Source organism: Morone saxatilis, unplaced genomic scaffold, assembly GCF_004916995.1.
Source record: "Morone saxatilis isolate NCDOM2014 unplaced genomic scaffold, NCSU_SB_2.0 Contig5, whole genome shotgun sequence".
Classification (NCBI taxonomy): Eukaryota; Metazoa; Chordata; class Actinopteri; family Moronidae; genus Morone; species Morone saxatilis.
In genome coordinates this window covers 15,141,613-15,160,819 of record NW_023340095.1, presented here as the reverse complement: position 1 = coordinate 15,160,819, position 19,207 = coordinate 15,141,613, and the positions used below count along the sequence as shown (strand labels likewise).

At 39.8% G+C, this 19,207-nt stretch overlaps 2 protein-coding genes across 2 annotated transcripts; both read right to left on the bottom strand.

Annotated features, from left to right (window-relative positions):
- Window positions 1-361: 361 nt before the first annotated feature.
- cnmd (chondromodulin) lies at window positions 362-3,604 on the bottom strand. The gene is made up of 8 exons (XM_035677036.1): window positions 3,521-3,604; window positions 3,305-3,415; window positions 2,990-3,133; window positions 2,274-2,414; window positions 2,042-2,155; window positions 1,753-1,906; window positions 1,132-1,319; window positions 362-589 (listed from the first exon to the last, which is right to left on the bottom strand). Exons 1-8 carry the CDS (start codon window positions 3,602-3,604, stop codon window positions 362-364), a joined length of 1,164 nt encoding a protein of 387 aa, XP_035532929.1.
- A 974-nt stretch (window positions 3,605-4,578) lies between these two features.
- Window positions 4,579-8,406, bottom strand: si:ch211-199f5.1 (protocadherin-8). The gene is made up of 3 exons (XM_035676060.1): window positions 5,812-8,406; window positions 5,512-5,714; window positions 4,579-5,233 (listed from the first exon to the last, which is right to left on the bottom strand). Exons 1-3 carry the CDS (start codon window positions 8,277-8,279, stop codon window positions 4,920-4,922), a joined length of 2,985 nt encoding a protein of 994 aa, XP_035531953.1. The 5' UTR covers window positions 8,280-8,406; the 3' UTR covers window positions 4,579-4,919.
- Window positions 8,407-19,207: the final 10,801 nt, after the last annotated feature.

Below are 19,207 nucleotides of genomic sequence, written 5' to 3'. Positions count from 1 at the left end.
AGTCCCATACCTTTCATTAAACACAGTACAGTGCATTAAGCCTTGTTATTACATGATGCAAAAATGAATGGGCTCATTTGTGAGTCTGTTACTGCAAATAGGAATATGGCATTTGTGTATTCCAGTGTTACTGTATGTGAAGAATTAGTGTATGCCTACAAAGAGAAAGCATAAGTCTAAATATAAAATATAAGAATTATAGTACAGACAATCATACATCATGATCTGAGTTTCAAGCTAACAGACGTAGCTTTGTGGTATCCACAGTTAAACTCAGAAAATAAATATCTGCATGCATAATAGAGTTTAGAGACCTTGTGGGTCTTTTGGAAAAAAAGATCTCTCACATGTGTTTTGTTTTTTACACAACACCTAAGATGCGTGCCACCCACCAGCGACATGGCATAATGACTCTGCAAGCTACCTGGCATCCTCTGTAGTTGTAAGGCCAGGGCCAGTAGCCACGCAGAGGCTCGCATATTCTCTGACAGTGAGTGTAGCTGCGTTGGCATTCTGAGCAGCAGATCCCCTGGTGGTCTAACATGGTGTCAAAGGTCATGGCGCCTTCCTCTCCGGCCCCTCCGCTGCGCTGCAGTTTTTAAGCAATGTTAATTTTGAAGAGCAATCTTTTTTCTAAATTTATACTCATTTGCAAGTCAGATGTTTTAAAAAAAAAACTTCTCATCCTCCCAAACATGTGACTATGGTTCTCTCAGGCAACATGAATTTTTATAACCAATGGGAATTTTCACTTCAGTTCATAAGTTCATCAACTTAGAATGGCAGCTGTTGCCCTGGTGACCTGTAATTATAGCCACTAATATGACACTCACTCACCAGCAGCAGTATATACCCATAGCTGACAGAGAGACTAAATCCAGGTTAACACATTTTCACACCATGTACTTCTATTTCTGTGAGAATAAATTTTTTAACAAGGCTGCTATCTTAAGGATAGTGTTATGAAGTCATCTGGAAAAGTGTTGACAAAACAGAGAAACTTCAATTCATAATGTTACTTTGAGGGTTGCTTCAGGGCTCAGTATATGCCTCTTGATAGTTAATCAAAAATTCACCAGCTCTGGAGCCTTGTTTATCATAAACAACGTTATTGATGAAGTCGGTACTCACATGATAGGGGTTTTCAGGATTGTATGCTGACCCCGCAGTAGACTGTGCCCCCTCCTCTTCCTCCGCGACTCTGGAGGTGTCATCCTCTGCGTGACTCACTGCGTCCCTCTCCTCAGCAGCCGCCTCAAACTCCTCCATGTTAAACTGCCGTTTGGCTCTCTGTGTGTCTCTCTTTCTCCTCTCCCCATCTGTTACAGCAGCCACGAGAGGCAAGAGTATTGGGTCAACATCCACAAGACGCCATACATGTCCTCAGAGCTCAATCCTACATAGCTGGGGCTGTCTCAGATGTTCTGAATAATTAAATCAAGCAGCAGTGATTTCAAGCGCTCTTGCATATTTCACGATCATTCTTTTTTGATACAAGACCGGAGCTGTTTTTGGTGTACGACTCTAAATGTAGTGCGTGTTCAAGATGTTCAAGTGTTTCTGTAACTTCTCAGACTTGTACATTTTACAAGTGTGTCAGCAGATAAGCAGGGCAGTCTGAATAAACTATGAAAGTATGTACAATAATTCAAATGGAATAGACCATGCTCTATGATAGTAGGCCAGCGTTATAGACTCTGTGGGATGGAGTGAATCAATACATAATAGCGAGAAAGAAGAGAAGAAGGCAACCTTTAGGATAGATGGGTTGAAGCCAGTAAATGGGAAGTTCCCCGCAAAGACCCAGAATTTTGTTGCTCAGAAAGCTGGTGTCCTTCAGCGGCTGCTCTGCAGCAACCCAAATGAGGGACTCCTCATCAAACCTCACTGGCATCATTTCATCTGTCTAGCAAGAAGAAAAAGATAATGTCCTTGAATTACTAAAATGGAACAAGAAGACAGTATTAAAAGCAAAGCTTAAGATCCTTTGTAATTTCTTTTTCCAGTTCTCAACGTTCTGTATCAAGTAGTGTGCATATACCAGGTCAAACATCAGCGACTCTTTGTTGTGAGCTCCCATGTGTGGAAGGTTGCCTTTGATTTGGGATTTTATATAACACTTGTCTCCTCCAAAGAAGCGGATTCCAGTTATTCCCTGCACCAAAATCACAGAGATGCCATGTTTACACTCACAGCTTTGCTACTTTGCTAAGCACACAGAAAGTCTCAGCTGAACTACCTAAGGAAGAGAGAACAAGGACAAACTCACTCACAATTTGAAAGTCATGAATCTCCACAGCTTCCTCAGCTCCACTCCCAGTTTTAAACCGCTCCAGGTTGTTGTCAGAATCAATTTCCACGGAACCCTCCCTCACCTCTCCATTGATGTTCATACTGTAACGAACATTATAAACCTGGCAGCAAAGTGGAACGTTAAAATGACTGATTAGTCAAGTTAGGTAGATCACACTGTGGCAAACACAATAGATGCAGAGACGCAGAAAAAACAAGCTTTCTCTGCACAGTAATTGTTGGTGCGGCTTCATCTACAGAAATCATGTGTAGTTTAGGCGCACTGAGAATTGAGGAAAGCACCACAGGAGATGCTTTTGCAGACTCAAAGTGAATGTTTGCCCAACAGGTGAGCTCAATAGGACACAAATAAACATTACACTAATTCACATAAGCTTCAGTGGAGTAACATAAACAATTTAGGTCGTTTGTATTGCAGACAGAATTCAAGTTGCAAATTTCACAGTGTGAATTGTGATGATGAAAATGATAATTGGGCTTCTCAGTCGTTAACATAAACATCTCTAGTGACAGTGTCAAGAAAATACAATTGTGCCTATAATTTAAAAAAAATTGTAATATGCTTTGGTTCCATTTCCTACCAGAAGCATCCTAAAGTCTCTCTGCATTCACTTTATCTATCTGTTATTGAAGGGGCACTGCAATAACTACAGCATAATCCTCAGTCGACACTTACATTTTTATCGCCGACTTTCCACAGGTAGAGAGCAGCCATGGATGCACACAACATTAACACTGCACCAACTATAAGAGCCACAGCTCCAAATCTCAGTAGACGACTGACTGCAGCAGAGGTTGGCGGGCTGGATGTGCTTTGTTCCTTTGCAAAGTTCAGAGGATGCAAAGTAAGAATTGGCACACACTGAACAATAACCAGGACATCTGATAGCATTCCTGAAAAAGTTACGAGTTTGCAGAGTCTACAGTTTTATTTACTCGTCATGGATGTCAATTACATTTTTAATAAAAAAAAATATTAAGCCTGTCTTACCGGAGGCATGCAGTGTTCAAAACAGCCAGATCCATGGGTGGTATTTTGGACTTTTTCCATCGTCTCTCTTATGATGTCCTCTATAATTCCTACACTAAAACTGTTACTTCTCTGTGGAGAATCAGGTTATCCACCAGGAGGCTTTTTTACGTTTGAGTGTGAATGACGTACAGTTGATATAAATTCTCTGGGCTAAATTCTTCATCTGACTGTTACCTGTAGGTCCAGGTTGCCTAAAGCAACATGGCCATCCTGTGGTACCAAACTAAAACTAACTTTTTGAAGCAGTTCTGATCTCATCAGAGATTAGCTGGTGTTACAGGCAGTGGTGTAATGATTGGTTAAAAAGTTGTTAACAGACCTTCCTATCAGTGTTAGGAGGAAAATATAGAAGTACATACATATGTATATAATATTTATAAGAATACTTTTATGCCTTCAATTTCATCACCCACCTCCTCATATATATATATATATTGGATGTCAATTATGATATAAATGTGTTTGAATACTGCTGACTTCCTCCAGTTCTTCACTGGCTACAGGTGGGAATGAACAGATTGTCCTCCCTGTAGTCAAACTGGTATGCAGAAGCTAATCTTTTGTAGGTCTTTATATTCTAGCAATATGCTAAGACAGCATTGAAAACCCACACACAATCACACACACACACAGACATAACCTTTGCTTAATTAGGAATTTTCTGATTTGACAATGGAAGAAAGGTATTTTTGCGGTCAAGGTTACTTGGTCCTTATCGAAACTTAAAAAGAAGAAACATAGTAAGAAAAGGGATTCAAATGTGCAGTGCTGCTGTTGCTTGGAAACAGATTGAACCACATTTTTTGGATAATTAGTAAGCTGGGAGGCAATCAGAAAAGGTGAGGGGATTCTTTGACCTTCGAGAAAATATGTAATTGTAAGGGCATTTGATCAGCAATGCATTATTTGCATGCAAATTGAGACAGCACAGTAACTACATTGTGTGCCATGAAAAGAATATGACATTGGCTTATGCTTGCTATCAATTTAGCTGTGATCGTTGGAGGACCACATTTTATTTATTGTGGGTCATAAGCCTTTAAGGCAAATGAAATGCATTCAGTTGGCTAATTGAGGTTATTCTGTGTGCTTTCTGAATATTACCTCAGGACAATAGGTTGTACTCTTCCTATAAGACTATTTGAATCCTGTAAGCCCAGATAGCTACATTTTTCAAACTGTTGTTGAACAGCAAAACAATTAAACTTTTAACCGTTTATTTGTGCAACAAAGTGACAAAAATCTACCACAAACATGGTAATCTTTCATATTGATTGTTTTCCACAGCAGAAAGGCCCCTGTCAGCCTAAATGTCCATTGTTCATGCCCCTTAAATAGTAACACATGCTCTCGGAAATGTATAATAAAATTCTTCTTTACATTGAGTCGTTATGAAAAATATATTATTAATGTACAAAATCTTGCATATTACACATGATACAATGAACAGTCTTATATGAGCCAAAAGACACGACATACTACAAAACACAGCAACAATCCAACATAGAGTCAATTAAGATCAAAGTACTATACAGTATAAAGAAAAAAATCCATTTTGATTACTTTTTGATCTTTAAGAGTTTGTGTACTCTGGAATGGATATCTCATCCGTTTCCTGTATTCGGGCCGGCGTCGGTGGACCAACGAGAATGTAATCAAACTCCTGGTGTTGCACTTTTTCGTACACACTTTGCAGACCATTGGTTTTGGGTATGTGAGCTGGGTAGTAGTTTTCCCTTCTGGTGTCCCGGGGAAGTGAAGCTGTCTTGGAGAAAGTTGACAGATGTGGTCCGCAGGCCATGCTCGTGTTGGGCCTTGTAGCTGAGGGGCTCCAGCATCGGTCTGAGTGTCCCAACACTTTGCACTCGCTTGTACATGCCCAGAGACCTGTGGAAAACAGCAGTGCTGTCAGGATGTAATATAAATGCATTTGCTGACTCACCTAGTTGAGGGTGTTTGATGTTGAAAGTGATCCCAGGTAATCATAATGTGTCCAGTGTATTAGAATGCTTTGCTGTAACTGGGTGCAATCTGTATGGTGCATGGCTAAGATTAACATATAAACCACACTATAAGAAGCATCCACCTTTACATCCTCTCATTTGACCCATTTTCCTTTTGAATTTCTGATTTATTATTATCTTTAATATGTTTTTGACACTCACTGTTTGTTGGTGGCGACTCTTTTTTGTGCACATCTCCACTTATGTCAGAATCGCTGTCATTGAAGTCACTGTCCCCTTTTCCACTGTCCTTGCCACTGATGTGGGGATCTCTTGCTGAAATCGTCGTGAATGAATTACCTTTCCATATTGTTATTGGTCTGACTGTTTCTTTCCCATATCCCGGTAGCGTAGAATAACCCTGCAAAGACACAAACACAGACATTTTGTGTCAAAACGCAAAAGACAACAAAGCCAGTGAGAAACAAACTTTAAATATCTCTGGAAAAATAATGACTTGCCTTTAATTTACCCTCCATCACTCTGCTGTTTGACTCAAAGATGCCTGCTGTCTGCCTGCCATCCTCACAGCCTGTCTCTGTTGTGTTGCTGCTGGCCAATGGAGGGTTCTCTTGAAATGGATGGGCATCAAACACTTTGCCTTTGTGGTTGGCAATCAATGAATCAATATGGCCACTTTCCACTTTCTCCACATTTGGTTCTTCTTCTTTTTCATCATATCCCCCCTCCCCCGTCTCTTTCTTCCGGCGGTTGCAAATGGTTGTGATGAGAATGATAGCCAGCAGGAGGAGAGAGCAGCTCCCTGCCAAGACAATGATTATGGCTATGGACATGTCCCATTCAAAGAGCTCCTCGCTGCCATTTTGAGCCAAGGAAGGCATACTGGGTAGAGATCCTTCTATGAAGCTCAAGTGTATAATGGCTGTGGAGGTGAGCGCGGGGGATCCTTTGTCGCTGACCGACACTATGACTTTGACATTGTCTGTGAGATCATACGTCAACTGTCGGCTCACATGCACCTTCCCCGTGTCTTTGTTGATGGAGAAGCCCAGGTGTCCCCCCTCTGTGATTTTATAGGACAGCTGTGCGTTTATGCCTTCATCAGCATCCGTGGCCTTTATCTGGGTTACCACATAACCTGCAGGTGCATCTTTGGGCAGGAAAACCTCAGCAGATCCTTTGTACAGCGGTGGCTCTATGATAGAAGGTTGGTTGTCATTCTGATCAACTATTTTTAGTCTGATGACAGCTGTGCTCTGCAGCTGTGGTGACCCCCCATCATTTGCCTGGATGTGTATGTCTAGCTGTTTCATGACTTCATAATTAAAACTTCTTAGTGCGTATATAGAGCCAGACACTGAATTAAGAGACACAAAGGTGTTCACTGGAGACCCCATGATAACACTGTCTACAAGTCTGAAAGTAATTTTGCCATTAATGCCAAGATCAGCGTCACTGGCCTCAACCGTGGTGATATAGGCGCCCGGGGCGTTGTTTTCCACCACTGAAACTTCATTGACAGCTTTGGTAAAGTGAGGGGCGTTGTCATTCTCGTCGCTCAGTCTAATGGTGTACTGAATGATCTTTCTCAGCGGGGGTGACCCAAAATCCTCAGCCATGACCGTCAAGTTATACTCACTAATCCTCTCCCTGTCTAGGGCAGCTGCTGTGACTATCATGTAGCTGTCCTCGTATGCCTGTCGGAGTTTGAAATGGTCGTGGCCGTATAATGTGCAGTGGACCTGGCTGTTAACACCCGAGTCTCTGTCCAAGGTGCTGATCAGCGCCACCAGACTGTCCTTGTCTGCCGCCTCGCTGATGTAAGCGACGCCCGTCGAGATGGAGGTCATCGGGGTGATGCTGATTTCTGGGGCATTGTCATTAACGTCTGTGACGTGAATGATGATTTTGCACACGGAGGGGGTCGGGTTGGGTCCCAGATCGGTCGCCTGCACGTCTAGCTCGTAGGTGCTTTTGTCCTCGAAGTCCACCGGGCTCCGGAGCGTCAGGCGACCTGATTTGTTATCCACTTGGAAAAGTTCTCGGATCTCGTGAGAAACCTGTTTTCCGAACCCATAGACGACCTCTCCGTTTAGACCCTCATCAGCATCAACTGCGTTCAAGTCCAGTATGACAGCGCCAACCGGCGCGTCCTCTGGCAAACTGACTGAGAAACTGTTCTGGTCAAAAACGGGGCTGTTGTCATTAAAGTCAGTCACTTTGATAGTTATCTTTGTTGACCCAGATCTATAAGGGTTCCCTCCGTCTGTGGCGACCAGGTCCACAGTGTATGATGACTGAGTCTCCCTGTCTAGCTCTTTCATTAGCACCAATTCCGCATATTTAACCCCATCCGCTCTCAGGAGCACATCAATGGTGAAATGACTGTTGACAGAAATCTGATAGCTTTGGATGTAGTTTGACCCGACATCAGAGTCCACAGCTGGGTCTAAAGGGATCCGGGACCCCACTGCTGCATTCTCTGAGATCTCCACTATAGATTCCTTGTTTGGAAACTCCGGAGAGTTGTCATTGATGTCCCTTATTTCCACCTCAACGTGAATCAATTTGTAGCGATCTTTGGAGAAATTTACCACGTCAAAAGTAATGAGACACTGTGGAGTGTGTCTGCACATTCTCTCCCTGTCAATTCGTTCCCCGACAGTGAGTTCCCCGTCGCTTTCTCTCACCCTGATGAATGAATCATTGAATTGTTTCATCATCCTGAAATTGGTCTTGGAGGAATGAGACAGACTCAAGGACATGTCCTTGGCAAGGTTTCCGATGACTGTACCTGGTGCGCCCTCCTCATTGGTCTGGTATCGAATAGTATTTCCCTCGGACTGAGCCAGTGAGGCAAATAAAAATTGATGGATCAAGAATATAAAAATCCACCGGTGCCAATAAGTTGTAAATTTGCCCAGTGTCATCATCTTCGTAGTAATCTTCCCCTCGGTAAGCAGTCTCATTGTGCGCGGAACAGATGAGACCAGTTCACCTCTGGAGTGAGCTCTCCATACAGCTCCCGCTTTTATGAACTGAACTGTGCTGGAAGTGAAAGTTACTTGCTCCTTGCGCGCAGCCAGTCAGATACGCTTGTTGCCTCGCCTTCAACACAGCTCAAAATTCTGCAGTGGCGGGGTTTATACAGCTCCTCATGCTAATGAGACGAAGTGTGACCAATCCCTCGCTCCAGAATTAAAAATACCCCCTTATGAAAAAAAGAAAAGAAGAAGCTCTAAGCCTGTTTTGAGAGTATACACTGAAGGAAGTTGCAAAATAGAAGAATAAAAAAAGGGGGGCAGAGAGATATGCCATTGCTTGGAGATAGTTCCTGCACTGTTTATCGTCTTATAGCAGCCATTACCGAGTGATGCTTTTATTTAGCAAAAAGCCTATTTCTTCTTCTTTTGATGTTTAGTTTATTGTCTATTGAGCGTGCCTAAGGAGTGTGCACGAATGTGTGCGCGCACTCAAAAGGCCAGCTCAATTGTTTTTTTTCTTTTTGTGAGCTGAGCAAGGTTTTGTTCAGGGTGCATCTCATTTCAGAACAGCTTTATTATCTATAGACACATTTAGCATAAAAGAATCCACAGCACCTCTGAGGGAGAAGTGATGCTGGATCGATTGCTTTATATAGCTGTTTTTTTTCCTCTGGTTGATCTGTTATGTACTAAAAAAAACAAAAAAAAAACGATGAATGATCAATGTTATACCATCTCACTTTGTGACCTGTATGTAAAAACAGCAAATGAAAAAAAGGGATACTTTCAAGAGTCTCCCTGAGAAGATGTTCTCATATTTAAGATCAAAAGATTGTTTATTTTTCCACTCTTCTATCATAGACCGTACAGCTCGCCTCTCTCCTGGTTGATGGGAAACATATATTTGTAGGCTACTTATACATGGTTATCTCCTGGGTTTTGACTGCAACCCTCCACTCTAAAAACAGACTGTAACTTCCATCTGTTATGAATTTCAAATTACATTTGATTCAACTAATATTTAGTACAGTACGAAACACATGAGCCATTTGCTTTTTCACCTTTATATGTACATGTACTTTTGGTTTGAGGTTGTTTGAGGCTAAGCTCTTCAGTTCCAGTTTAGTGAAATCATAAAGCATACAATATTTAAGACAATAGTGCGGTTCCAGCTCTCTGACAGGGATTTCTTGTTTCAGCATGACCATGCCAACGAGCACAAAGCAAAATTCGTAAAGAAATGATGTGGAAGAACCTTGTTCTGCACAGAGCCCTGATCTCAGTCCTATCCAGAACTTTTTGGTTGAATTGAATGATGACTTCTAGCCAAGGTTTATCATCCAACATCAGTGGATAAATTCATGTTCTTGGTGATAAGAAGGTGTTATAGCAGAACACTAACGCCCATGGTTTTTAAATGACATGTCCAACAGTCACTAGTTGGTGTAATGTTAGGTTGTGTCCAGGTGTCCACATACTTTTGGCCATGAAGTGAACTATGTTCTCAAGCGCTAAAGCTGGACACAATACAACACCACAGTCTATAGCATCAAAATTCAACCACACTGGGCTACTGTACTGGATTGCAAGATATGCTCCTGTTTTTTGTATTTGTGCAATGTTAGCACAGGTATGTCTATACTCGATCAGCTAAATTCCCACATTTTTGAAAATGATAGCTGGAATTCTCAATATAGACTACATTTAAGTAGTAATATTGAAAAGAAATCTTCAACAAGAAACTGATTTAGTTTCCACCGAATATGTGCATGCCCATTCTTTCTTTTTAAATGCTCTGTCCAACCTCTAGTGGAGCTTATTAGATTTGATAGAGTGAATTTGTTCACCCATTGTAATTATGTTTTTTGCACTTCTTTGTTCGGCTGCAGTGGAAGTCACAAAGGATTGTTGAGAAACTCCGATGATAACTGTTCTACTGGCTGGCATCTGGATAGAAATCACACGTTTGGGGCCCTTAGCTCGCAATTTATCTCTGACTATTTATTTCTAACTTCTCCATCTACTATATATATCTAAATGGGTTGTGGAGGAGAGTTGTTAGAAATGACAGTTTGTGTGTATTTTGCTCAAAACGATTCATTAGTCAGCCATGGAGTCCACAGCCTGCTGCGGTTGAAGCACAAACAATAATCTGATAACAATAACGCTAACAATAGCAATAATAATCTGAAACACTCTGAAAAGCCCACAGAGACACATTGAAAGGGAAAAGGCTGCAGTTAAAAAACAAAGGTAGGTGGGCAATTTTACAGCATGAGCTTTCCAACTAATGGATCTTAAAGCTGAAGTTATCACATGTGGAAATAAACAGTGTTTAGATAATGTTTTGGAATATTAAAATTACTCTAAATACAGACAATAATAGATTTTTTAATCATCTAATCAGATTCACACCACTAGTCGTAGTAGTTCGATAAAAGCATCCACTCAAATACACGAAGCTAACAATGCATTCAACTCATGATTTGATGCAATTCATATAATACTGGGTTCACAATATGATTTTTTTCTTCTACTAATTATGACTGAAAAAGATTCCTTTATATCTCAGCCAAAAATATTAAAACTATATTTGCTCTTTATTATTATTATTTTTTCTTCATCAAATTAAACAAAGCTTTTATTCCTGAAGTAGGGTATAAACAAGCTGCGACACCACAAAGTCACAAAGTCTAACAGCTGCTGATGAGAGTTATGTAGGACGCCAAACATTGCAATTTAACTGTCTGGTGAGATATTGTTACCTTCCTACTCAGAAATATACCAAAGGACTTTAAAATCATGTCCTAAACAAGTTCCCAGACTTGTTATTACTGTGTTGTCAGTAGAATACAGTGTAATTAGTGTGCAGATAAGTTTAGATATGTTTGCTATGTTGACAAGGAATATGAAGATTCCTACAAGCTGGGGTCCAAAGATAAACAAAGGGAAACGTACAGTACATTTATTCAGGCTTCCTACTGAAATGCATGAAATTCACTGTCACCTGTTTCTGTCTCATCCTCAAATTGAGGTCTTCCAATGCTTAATGACGACTTAAGAGTCTATTCTAATCAGTCCAAGGTAAAAATATTCATTCTTTTCTGTCACTGATTTTCTTTTCTGTGTTTCTGTGGAAGTCCCAATCCACACCTGGGTCCATGTGGATGTTTGATGTTGCCTTTAACTTGTGCTGTCATTAAGAGGCTAAATTTGGTGGTGCTCTACTGGGGATGAAATTGAGAAAAATGGTGGTGTTAACTGCCCACTCTGGGATTTTGTGAGAACACTGGTTACGATAAAAGGTGCACAATGGATCAAATGACCATGTGCAATGTATGTTGATAGCAGTGACAAACCCACGACTCTTCAGTTCCATCAGCTTTATGGAGCGTTTTAACATCTTTTTAGCTCACTGTTTTTGGTTTTATGGTCCACAGTTGTATTGCTTCATTCTCACTGCTCTCATTATTGTCCTTTCCAGCAGCAGCTATTCATTGCAAAAACAAACAAACAAACAAAAAGAAAACAAAAACACCAAACAGCAGATGGACACAGTTAGAAATCAGTTGGTGAACATTGTGCGGTATTGAGTGGCTAAAGAGACAAATATTTTTCTCAAGAGTTGGTGGAGAGAAAAACAGAGCTAAAAGGAGGGGGAATATTGGACATACATTCATCAGGTGGATCCAAACACAACGCCAAATGAGGCTAAATGCTGATCCATATCTTCTGTATGTATCAAGTCCAATTTTAATTATATAGGCAGAAATCACAATTTGCCTCATGGGGCTTTACAATCTGTACAACATTCAGCACCCTCCATCCTTAGATCCTCGATTTGGGTAAGGGAAACTCCCCAAAAACCCTTATAATGGGGAAAAATGGAGCAAACCTCACAAAGAGCCAAAGAAGAGGGATCACTCTCCCAAGACAGAGATACATGCAATAGATGCACTGCTACAGCACATTCAACAAAATCACATTATATACAAATTTCAATGACACAATATCTGATATGTGAAGATTATAGAATATAAATAATTCTCATAAACATATTTTACTTTGTAAAGTGATAATATGTTTGTGTTGTGTTTATAGCTTGTTGCACTTCCCAAAGTAGCAAAAAACAACAACCTCTCCCCCCCAAAAAAAACACATCTAACATTGACTAGTGGAGTTTATATCGCAGCAGAAAGTTAGCTTACTATCATCAAAATAATGAAAAAGGAAGACAATTCTGCATTGCTGTGATAATATTCTACAATACCTTGTCATGACCAGACACATTTGTACAACTGATGGCGTCATAGTTTCAATGCTGAAGTGGCAAAATAACAGAATAATGTGCTTTTAATGTAGCAAAGGAAAGAGTGGAAGCAACTGAGGATAAATCATTAAACAGTTTAAAATACAGTTTTTCTTCTTTCAGCTCAATTTAGAGCTGCATATTATGTAGGTTGATTTGTACTTTAATGAGAACAGAGGTGATCATAGATTCAGTGTGGGTGATTCTCTTTGGATTACATTAAACCAGGTCAAACGGCTGTGGTGATAGATGGATTATTATAACCACAATACAGTATTAGTTTGAACTGGGACGCAGAGGAGTTTGGGTGAATTTATGATAAGTAAATGGCTGTTTATGGTTGAGAAAGCTTATTCAGCTGATGGTTGTTTTCATTGTGGTGTGCAAATTCCACAGTTTGTTGTTGCTTCATTTAGAAGTAATATACCATTGTGTGGTGATGGGAAAAAATAAAATATATAGAATGTTTTTGCAGCGATTTTCTGCTCATTATGACCTGTCAGAGATTCATCCTGCATGGATGTCTGCATTTCAAATAAGCAGTGCTCTACAGTTATAATGATAATAACACAGAGAGCAGAATTTGATACTTAGAAAAATACATGAGCTCAAGGTCACTTCCATAAGAAGACTTTATACTGCATCCCAGACTCTGACTTCAAGTTATATTTTATATTAATATTTGATTTCATATCTTTGTAGGAGTTTATTTAGCTGTTTTTATTCATGGGGAAAGCAACCAACTGTCATCATTAGTAATAAAACATGTCTACATGATACTGATGAAAAATCATGATAGCATTTTCATTTATTAATGTTATATAATTGTGTTTAATGTAGTTATTTCCATTAAAGTTACTGGCAAATTATTCACAGCCTCAAACAGATTCAGCAAGAGAGTGAAGGAAGCAAGCAGCAAACGGAAAATGCATGAGAGAAAAAAATGTTGCAGGGAAAGATATTTCAAATTTACTGTTGGCCCACAGACACAATTCCATATTTAATGGGATTGTAAATGCATTCAGTTTCAAGGGATGCCTTCGCATTTTAAGTTCTCTAATCACTCTGGTCCATAATGTGCCTGAAGAAATGCCATGATACTCTGCATTTGTGGAAGGCACTTAGCTTTGCATTCTTTTATAAAGATTAGAAATCAGAGGCAAATTATACTGTGGTGGAGCTCAGCTCAACTGAACATTGCTCTAGTGGGAGATCGTTTGCCTTAAAGAAGTCAATATTCAGTGTCTTTGAGAAGCCAGACTTTGTCTGTCTGTCTGTCTGTCTGTCTGTCTGTCTGTCTGTCTGTCTGTCGTCTGTCTGTCTGTCTGTCTGTCTGTCTGTCTCTCTCCAACCCCTAATGTTTCCTGTCAGTTATTCTGCCCATGCTCAACTTGACATTAAAATGTGACATGTTAGTTACATTTTAGTTTAAGTGGTCCTTCTGACTCAGAACAAAGGCTTTTAGTACATATGGCTGTGTGAAATGTGAACTTAATTGTTATATTACAGTTCAATCAAGTGTACTCTCTGCTCAAGAGGAATGATTGGTAACAAATCAATGTATTTATTTGGTACTGACACAGTATATACTGATGCATACATGTAAGTACAAGGTAACAAGATGTGAAGAATAAGGGGGTAACAACGTGAGAACTTCAAAAGAATTTATACTGTAGATTTATTTTAACTACTGGATCACCTATTCTTTTATTATGGGGTATAACCATTACAGTGCTAGGAGTTTGGGGGAAGTTAGGATAATGACTCCTAACAATTTATAAACTTGCATTTAAAAATTACTACAAGGCAAGGCAAGTTTATTTGTATAGCACAACAAGGCAATTTGAGTGCTTTACAGAAAACATAAAAGCCATCAAGACAAAATGTTAAGCTACATAAAGCAACATAAAAATACATTTAAATACAATTTAAGAGAGTTGAATAGAAAAAAAATACAACAGGAGAGTAAACGTTGCAGTGCAGTGCAAGATATTAATCAGAAGCCTTAAATTAGATTTAATAAAAGACAGCAGCAACAGATAAGTCTTCAGCCTTGATTTAAAAGAACTGAGAGTCTCAGCAGACCTGCAGGTATCTAGGAGTTTGTTCCAAATATATGGTGCATAAGGTTGCCTCTACATTACTTACCTATACAGATGGTAACAAAAACTACTGTACTTAGTTTCTAAATAAGTAGGCTACAGGGAAAACTGTGGTTTTATTAGCTCATATTGTATTATAGATATGAATAGAATGTGTACTATGTAGTTAAAAATTGTGACAGTGTAAGTTCTTTGTAAATTCCTCACAAACGATTGTTGCTCAGTAAGTCATGCTGTACAGTGTAATATAAGAATAGGTACCTGTTTGTAAAAAAAATACCTAAAGTATAAATTATATTTAAGTGCACATTGTTACCGCCTTTTCTTTACATCTTGTTCCCTTGTACATACATGTATGTAGCCTATTGGAGGCTGTAAATTGAGAACTGGATGTTTGAATCTAAAGCATTATTAAATTCTTGAAGGAATAGTTCGACATTTAGGGAAATGTGTTAATGAGCTCTCTTGCTACAAGTCAGATGCAAAGAGATACCACTCTCGTATCTGTATGCTCAGTATGAAGCTACCACCAGCAGCTGGTTAGCTTAGCTTAGCATAAAGACTGGAAACAGCTAGCCTGGCTCTGTTCACAAAATCTGCCTACCAGGCAATCTCTAAAGCTAAATCCACACAAAAATAAAAGTGTAAAATTGTCAAAACTTTAAGCTGCGGTTTAAAGAGGGGTTATGTGCCACAGTATTTCCAGACAACATGTTGTTTTTACACATTGTTTTTGTACGGATTAAACAAACAAGATATAACTAGTAGGTGGATAAAGACTAGCTCCTTTCCCATATCCAGTCTTTGTGCTAAGCTAAGCTAACCAACTTTGCCGTATAAATGTGGGAGTGGCATTGATCTTTTCATCTAACTCTCGGCAAGAAGGGTGAGTATGTTTCCCAAATATCACTTTAACATATTATAATTAAGACATTTGCAGTAAACGTAGCTATTTCTGCAGTTAATATATAACAAAGCCAGGGTAGGCTATTGTTGCCTTCTGTCTTTTTTTTATAGGGCTGAAAGGATTTCTTTTACATCTGAGATAACATAATAATGGGGTCACAGTCCCCTCCTATTTAGCTGTGTCCTTTGTCTTTCATTGGTCTCTACATATGTTGACCTGGTCTGCATAATTGCCCCATTGTATCACCATAAGTGACACACTTCACAGGGCTTCAACCTTCACATGAAAGTTGTGTTTAAACATAGTATTCAGTGAGGTTATTTGAGTCAACACTTATTTTCAACACTAGTCTTTGAAGTCAATTTTACTCACCAAGGGGATAGATCAGGACATTAAAAATCAGTGGTATATAAAGAAAAAAAGAGTGGTTGAGTTTTGTAGACAAGATATGAGAGGCACTATGGATCGTCTTAGCTTATTATAGGCTGTTAAAATGCATTCTTCAAAACATGCTTTTAAATACAGGCTATGAAATCTCAGATGGCCACAGATCCCACAGGCAACATCAGATCTTTTTGTTCTGAAGATGCTCTCTGCTGATTAATTCAAACATCAAAATAAAACTCTGGTGTTTTCATATGCGAGAGTAAAGCCTACGACGTCACATGGGGGTTTCAAACCCCATCGGAAGTCTTAAACTCAGAAAGAAGCTAGTGTTATGTTTTATTGATTCTTCTCCCGCCAATCAGACGGGTGAATATTTCATTTCTCTCTTTATGTTTGGACTGAGAGCTGTATCCCAGTGTTCAAGGTGTCCCTCCAGACATGTCCCATAGCAGACATAAACGAAGTTATTAGATGAGCAAGACAAGATTCAGAGGGAAATTCAATGCTGGGAGCTTTGGAGGAGCCCTCTGACAGTACGTTTGGGCAATTCAGACTGTCATGCTCCATTGTTCTTTAGGGAAGATGGGTGTTGTTTGACGTTGAATGTTACCATAGAGCTTATGGACTCATTGTGGTGAGTCTCGTTTTGCAATATTGTGCATGTAAATGAGAATTTATGTTTTGCAATGAGGTGGTACACTATGGGTTTTGCATACTGAAGACAGATCAACTTAAATATGTACAGTAAAGGCAAAGCATTGTTGAAATTAGGTCATCTTTCACAGGCAGTGAGATTTTCTCTCTTTGTGTGTATGTTTAAGGAAGAGGCGGTGTTATGTGTGTGTGTGTGTGTATGAGAGCACACATGGGGGGGTTGGGGGTCATATATGTAATGCAGCGAGACCATCATGTCTCACACAATGCAGATGGAAGAGGCGGCTTCAACATTTAGTGTTTTCTTGCCACAAGCGTTAATATGGCTGTTTCTACTCATGCTGTTTTGCTGTGAGCAACATGGTGTTTGAGGCATGTGCTTCACAGGACTGGATGAGGTATAATTATGTAAATTGTATTCAAAGGAATCAGCAATAGCTCATGTGGAATGGATGTGTCAACAAGGTGTCCACATTCACTGTGAGAATTTGCTAATTAAACATGACACCGTTTCTCTCTCAACACATGGGCACAGTGAGACACTGTGGGATTTAAAAAAATAATACTGTGGTGTATATTGTATTTTGGGCTGAAAATAATCTTCTTGGAAAAATAGGCTTTCATTTTGCCAGTGGAAGTTTAAAAAATTTGCCCCCGAGTTCACTACAGGACCATTAAACTTTGTATGTTGTTGACATGTGTGTAATGAAAGTGCCTAAACTTCAAACAGCCTGTCTGCACAACAGCCTCTCTGATGCCCTACTACACAAAAAGGGATGATTTATTACACTGGATATTTGTCTGGCCCACTAAATGCTTGAATTCTATTTGACAGCAAACGTAGATAAACTACTGTGCCTGAATGTCTGAAAAGCACTGTACCTGAAAAGCAAAGATTAATTCAGTCCATCACGAAACATAAACACATTTTTTACCCCTTTTTGTGTGATATCTTTGCCCCGATGAAACAGTCCGTGCAGACTGTTCCGTTATCTCTTGTGAACTTATCAACATGGAGAACAAGACAGAGGGGAATAGTCGAGTTAGGGTCTCGTCAGCTTTGGTTGTAGTCAAGGCACGTGACGTGGGTGAAGAACTGAGACAATTAATGAAGGAGAGACAAAGTGCTTAGAGAGCTTGTGAATGACACTTGAGCGCTGGCAAGGAGTGAAAAAATGAGTTTTGAAGTTTTTCTTTTACTCCCCTCCTGCTCTTGCGTTTGCCCAAGATGAATTGGCTTTTCAGATTTAAAAAAAGTGCATGGCTGAAATACAAAGAGAGGCTCATCTATCAGCCCCTGAATAGTGAGAGAAAATCCTATGGCTGTGTCGAGGAAGGGGAGGGGGCTGGGGAGGGTTGCGTTGCGTTGTTGGTCTCTGATTAGACCCTGGGCCAGTTCTACTCAGGGGCTTGCAGCGCAAACATCAATCCTCTCTTCTTTCACTTCAAATCCTTTGAACCACTTGAGACAATTTCTTCACTGTAAGCCCCTTTTTTAAAAGATTTTCCTTATCAAATGGACCAGCATATGTGTCAATGAACACTTATTACTGCTTGGTTGTTTATTATGGAAAATTCTAACTTGACAAAGGCAAGGTCTGGGCATCAGTAATGGGAGTTAAAAAACAACATCCAGCGTGCACTTCCATCATACAGATGCACACTGTCCTCGGCCCAGCGTGTGAGCGAGTGAAGCTGCAGATGAGGCAGTAGGAAGAGAAAAGAGGAGCATTAGAAATGGCTCTCCAGTATGTGGGGGTATGTCAGTCTAAACACAGAAGATAGTGATAAAACTTAAAACGCCTGCCATCTTCTTAACACACACACACACACAAAAAGTGCATAACCAATTACACACAGAGCGGCATTATAGAAAGCTTTTATAATGTTTCCATGGAGTCAAGATCTTAATTTTTGATGCCGCTTTATGTGCATCCAGAGTATAAATTGGCCTCCCCAGTTTTCTGAAGTGATAAGAGGTAAACACCAAAAACCAATAACTGTCAGCCAAACATTAAATCAAACTGACATGTCTCTTAAAAGGTACGGCCATGAAAAATTAACTGGGGAATTTTTGAGGAGACTTAAAATGTGGAGTGTGTTTTTTTTCATCTATCTCAGCTGGTGTGATCTACATTTTTTCACACTGAGTTTGGAGCTTGAATACAAACATTTTGGATGACAAAGCTTCATTCAATGGCAACTCTAACAAAGTGAATTAAAAAACTCTTTATTTCAGATTCAGATTTCAAGATATTAAGGATTCTTTCTTTTGTACTTAGTATGTGACAGAATATTATCTCATGTGTTATTATCATATTCCACTGAGGCAAAGGAGGTTAACTTGACACGGATATACTGTATGAATCAGGTCGAAATGGTCACCTTGACTTCCCGTTATACCGCCTCTGAACATCCTGTCTCTGCACGGCTGATTCTGTGACCCGTGATTGGAGACTTTAAAGATTTTATGGGCTCAGTCAGTCTCAGCCGTGTCCTGGGTTCAGGAAAACTGAGAGAGAATCAAGTCAAACCCTGACAGAGTACGAGTGAC

Coding starts and splice junctions, on each gene's coding strand:
- si:ch211-199f5.1 (XM_035676060.1), bottom strand. CDS start 8,279: ATGAGACTGCTTACCGAGGGGAAGATTACTACGAAGATGATGACACTG. Junction 5,715..5,811: donor GTGATGGAGGGTAAATTAAA/GGCAAGTCATTA, acceptor GTTTGTGTCTTT/GCAGGGTTATTCTACGCTAC. Junction 5,234..5,511: donor AGAGTCGCCACCAACAAACA/GTGAGTGTCAAA, acceptor TGTTTTCCACAG/GTCTCTGGGCATGTACAAGC.
- cnmd (XM_035677036.1), bottom strand. CDS start 3,604: ATGAGATCAGAACTGCTTCAAAAAGTTAGTTTTAGTTTGGTACCACAG. Junction 3,134..3,304: donor TTGAACACTGCATGCCTCCG/GTAAGACAGGCT, acceptor AACTTTGCAAAG/GAACAAAGCACATCCAGCCC. Junction 2,415..2,989: donor GGAAAGTCGGCGATAAAAAT/GTAAGTGTCGAC, acceptor CTTTGCTGCCAG/GTTTATAATGTTCGTTACAG.